Genomic DNA, 4,485 nt, shown 5'->3' on the forward strand with positions numbered 1-4,485 from the left:
CAACATTTTTCTTAGTTTAGGGCATTTTATTGTGCTCAGGTAATTTGCCAGTGTGAATTCTCTTTTTAGGGTCAGATAACATTGGGTATGTATTTGTTTTATAAGTGTTCCCCCATACTTCCACACAATAAGTCATGTATGGGAGTATGAAGGAGCAGTGCAGCATATTTAGATAAGCCTGATTTAATAGGTCTTTGGCTTTATTTAATATTGCTAATGACTTGATGATATTTTGGTTTTAATATACTTTATGTGAGGTTTCCAGCTTAATTTGCTATCAATAACTACCCCAAGGAATTTTATTTCAGATACTCGTTCTAGTTCTATACCATTTATCATTATTTTCTTATCTGTGTCGGTTAATCGATTCCCAAATATTATAAATTTTGTTTTACTCAAATTCAGTTTATTTTCAAATTCAGTTTATTTTCATCAAAACAAATCTTCATCTTACTCACTTCCTTTTCTATGGTATCCAGTAACTTCTCTAGGTTTTCACCACAACATAGTAGGTTTGTGTCATCAGCAAAAAGAATGGTTTCCACAATTTGTGACATTTCGCATATATTATTTATATAGAGCTTAAATAATAATGGCCCCAACACTGAACCCTGTGGCACCCCACATGTAACCTGCAGCAGTTGTGATTTATTGTTTTGTATTTCAACATACTGCTTTCTGTTCTCCAGGTAACAGGATAACAATGTCAGAGCAATTCCTCTAATACCATATCTTTGTAGTTTTTTAATCAATTTGTGATCTACAGTGGCAAAAGCTTTTTTGAGATCTAGAAATATTCCTATTGCATATTGTTTCCTGTATATTGCGTTTGTAACTTTTTCTATAAATTCTATTATTATTTTCTGTAAATTCTATTATTGCAAAAGAAGTTGATCTGTCAGCTCTGAAACCATGTTGTTGTTCACATAGAATATTATGTTTGGCAATGATATCATCCAGTCTTATAACTACTAATAGTACTTCCTATTTTGTGATACTTTTTATATTTAAAAACAGGTGCCATTGTACTTTGACTCAAGTAGAAATTTAAATTAAAGGCTGATACTCTTGGATTGTATTGTGGAGTAATATTTAGCAAGGGCATATGTAAATTTGTGCACTTCATCCACCACTGCACAGCTGTGACAAGTACAATTTCAACTATTACAGCTCCTTCAACCTGCTTCATCAGAACCCAACTGTTTCAAATTGATGAATTGTGTAGATGATAAAAACATTTTGCATGGTGCTACTTATAGATGCTTACAGATTATGTCTGCTAAGCTGGACATGTGCGTTTTGTCAGCTAGAAATCTCTATCTGAGTGTGGGAAATGACTTGACGGCAGTGTTGTGGATCTCCTACCAACAGCTGTGTGCTGCAGTTCTTCAGGTGGGCAATCAGGGAGCAGTCTAGAGAGGTGCAGCCTGTGGTGAGGGGAGAGGTGGGGTAGGAGGGGCTGTCCCAGCCTCTGTCCTGAAGAGACCTACACTCATACAACAGGAATTTCAGTGACACCCACAGTCTTATAGGTGGCTTCTATTAACATTGTGTCAGGGGTCAACTGGATTGAGCTTCTGGTGGCTCATTCAAGTCAGTTCAGTTTATTAGTGCTTTTGTGTCCCTAAATGGGAAATTGGTCTCTCAGCATGACAAATATAGACACACGATAATAGAAAGTATGAAACTGGCAACACATAAACAACAAGCAAAAGTCACAAGACAGGGAGTGTATTTTACACTGGTGGTACAAATTATTGAATACACTACTAAAAAGTCAATATTATTTCATACACTAAGAAGGAATGTTTGTATGTCTTGCAGCTGGCCCTGAGCAGTCTGTAGCTCTGTCCTGAGGGCAGCAGCTCCAGCTCTCACACACACAGTTTAAGCCTTTAAAATAATAAATGTTTTTAAAGTGCGTAAATAAATCCAAAATTGTAACCCTAACCCTGGGTCATCAGTGCGCATGTGTGTAGTGACGGAAGAGGAACAACTGCTGAAGAGACCGAGCTCCAGCTTCACCGGTGTTGTGCCGAGTTGTTCTCACCTCGCGGGACTTTTGGATCATTTATCACCGTTGATGAACCACACAAAGAATATTTTATCGTTTTTAAACAGCTACTTGAAATAGACCCACGAGGAACCGCGATGTGCATGCAGTTGTCAGCAGCAGTAATGCACGCAAAACTCACAGAAGACTGATGAATGGCAGGCGAGAGAGAGAGAGAGAGAGAGAGAAAATGGTCCACAATAAGCCTTAGTTTAGCTTTGGCTCGCAATCTCCGTGCACAAAAACACACACGATTCACTTGTCACTTGACTATAGGCAGGACGATTCTGATTCGACTATGTAAATCCTTAGTCGGGGACAGCCCTAAAAATCTGTATCAGTAATAGCAGGGTGCAAACTACAGGATCCCTGGTTACCACTACAATCTGCTGACACTAGCTTCAATATGATACTAAACGAAACTGTTTATCCTTACTCTGCACTACAGTGATGATATAACACAGATCCACTAGTTTGACTTCATGCGGCGCTACGCAGAGCTGACTTAACGTGATGCATGCTGGACTTAAATAAGGCATGCTGGTTAGAAATTGTGTCCGACTTTCGGCGGCACTGCAAAACGTCACCATGTCACATGTCACTGAAACCTCGCGGGAGCAAGGCGGCTGCCACACTATGAAACACACTATTGCCTGATCAGTCATTGATCTCAGCTCACAGTACGTTCATGCAGGCAGAATGTGTCTGACTTGAAGGCGCCGTTTTTATTCCCCGCCCCTGCATTCGCCTGCAGCTCAGGTTAGACTATCAAGTCGGCGTAAGTCAGCCACAGTCATCTCGAACGCACCCAATGAGGTTCTTCTACAAGCTTTGGATGTTATTGGATGTCAGCTTTCTATGATCAAATGAAGTTATAACAGAGAGTTGTTATTTCTTTATATAGGAACATTCTTAAGTTATTCCAATTTATTTATTTATATTTATTCTCACCATTTTGTTAAGGTCATTTCATGTCTTACAGAACAGTGTGAGGGGTGTGAAAGTTTTACTTGGCTTTCAGTGAAAACACTGAACTTAACAGTTCACTTGTACTGACCTGCCATTTCTACTCCTCTTGTGGCCCTTCTCCTCCTCTTCCTCCTCCCAGTCAGACATGTTGAGGAAGTCAAAGCTGCCCAGAGCTGTTTCCACTGCGAGGCTGACCACACTGGGTGAACGGCTATGCCTACCACCCTACACACACACACACACACACACACAGATCCATAGTCAAACTGTAGGCCAACACTTGGGTATGTCTGTAGATACACACAAGAGTACAGATACATCTGCTAATCATTTGCCTCTGACAGTTTGCCCTCCTCCCATATGGGAGGTGCTACAAGACTCTCTATTCCAGGACCAGCAGGCTCAGACCCTATGGCTCAGCTGACACCTTGCTGAACTCTGCACCACAGTGTTATACTACTGTCTATACTGTACATATCTGACCTATAGTGTATACACTGTGTTCATCTAATACCTCCAGCTCTTAATTCTGTATATAATGAATTAACTAAATAATCCAACATTACTTTTATACTTATACTTGCCTGTCCTCCTCCTGTATTGTCTCCCTGTCATCCTCCTGTGTTGTCTGCCTGTTCCCCTCCTGTGTTGTCTCCCTGTCATCCTCCTGTGTTGTCTCCCTGTTCCCCTCCTGTGTTGTCTCCCTGTCATCCTCCTGTGTTGTCTCCCTGTCCTCCTCCTGTGTTGTCTCCCTGTCCTCCTCCTGTGTTGTCTCCCTGTCATCCTCCTGTGTTGTCTCCCTGTTCTCCTCCTGTGTTGTCTCCCTGTCATCCTCCTGTGTTGTCTCCCTGTCCTCCTCCTGTATTGTCTCCCTGTCCTCCTCCTGTGTTGTCTCCCTGTCCTCCTCCTGTATTGTCTCCCTGTCATCCTCCTGTGTTGTCTCCCTGTTCCCCTCCTGTGTTGTCTCCCTGTCATCCTCCTGTGTTGTCTCCCTGTCCTCCTCCTGTATTGTCTCCCTGTCCTCCTCCTGTATTGTCTCCCTGTCATCCTCCTGTATTGTCTCCCTGTCCTCCTCCTGTATTGTCTCCCTGTTCCCCTCCTGTGTTGTCTCCCTGTTCCCCTCCTGTATTGTCTCCCTGTCCTCCTCCTGTGTTGTCTCCCTGTTCCCCTCCTGTGTTGTCTCCCTGTTCCCCTCCTGTGTTGTCTCCCTGTCCTCCTCCTGTGTTGTCTCCCTGTTCCCCTCCTGTGTTGTCTCCCTGTCCTCCTCCTGTGTTGTCTCCCTGTTCCCCTCCTGTGTTTTCTCCCTGTCATCCTCCTGTGTTGTCTCCCTGTTCCCCTCCTGTGTTGTCTCCCTGTCCTCCTCCTGTATTGTCTCCCTGTCATCCTCCTGTGTTGTCTCCCTGTCATCCTCCTGTGTTGTCTCCCTGTTCCCCTCCTGTGTTGTCTCCCTGTCCTCCTCCTGT

The 4,485-nt window shown here is 43.1% G+C and overlaps 1 protein-coding gene across 5 annotated transcripts in view; it reads right to left on the reverse strand.

Annotated features, from left to right (window-relative positions):
- Window positions 1–4,485, reverse strand: part of ripor1 (RHO family interacting cell polarization regulator 1) — a 170,757-nt gene that overhangs the window by 17,475 nt on the left and 148,797 nt on the right. For all 5 annotated transcript variants that reach the window (XM_046036514.1, XM_046036516.1, XM_046036513.1 and 2 more), the window contains 2 exons: window positions 3,111–3,247; window positions 1,366–1,486 (listed from right to left, as the gene is read on the reverse strand). In XM_046036514.1, the coding sequence (XP_045892470.1) occupies window positions 1,366–1,486; window positions 3,111–3,247 (258 nt within the window). The remainder of the gene's footprint in view (window positions 1–1,365; window positions 1,487–3,110; window positions 3,248–4,485) is intronic.

Source organism: Micropterus dolomieu, linkage group LG22 (assembly GCF_021292245.1).
Source record: "Micropterus dolomieu isolate WLL.071019.BEF.003 ecotype Adirondacks linkage group LG22, ASM2129224v1, whole genome shotgun sequence".
In the NCBI taxonomy this organism is placed as follows: domain Eukaryota; kingdom Metazoa; phylum Chordata; class Actinopteri; order Centrarchiformes; family Centrarchidae; genus Micropterus; species Micropterus dolomieu.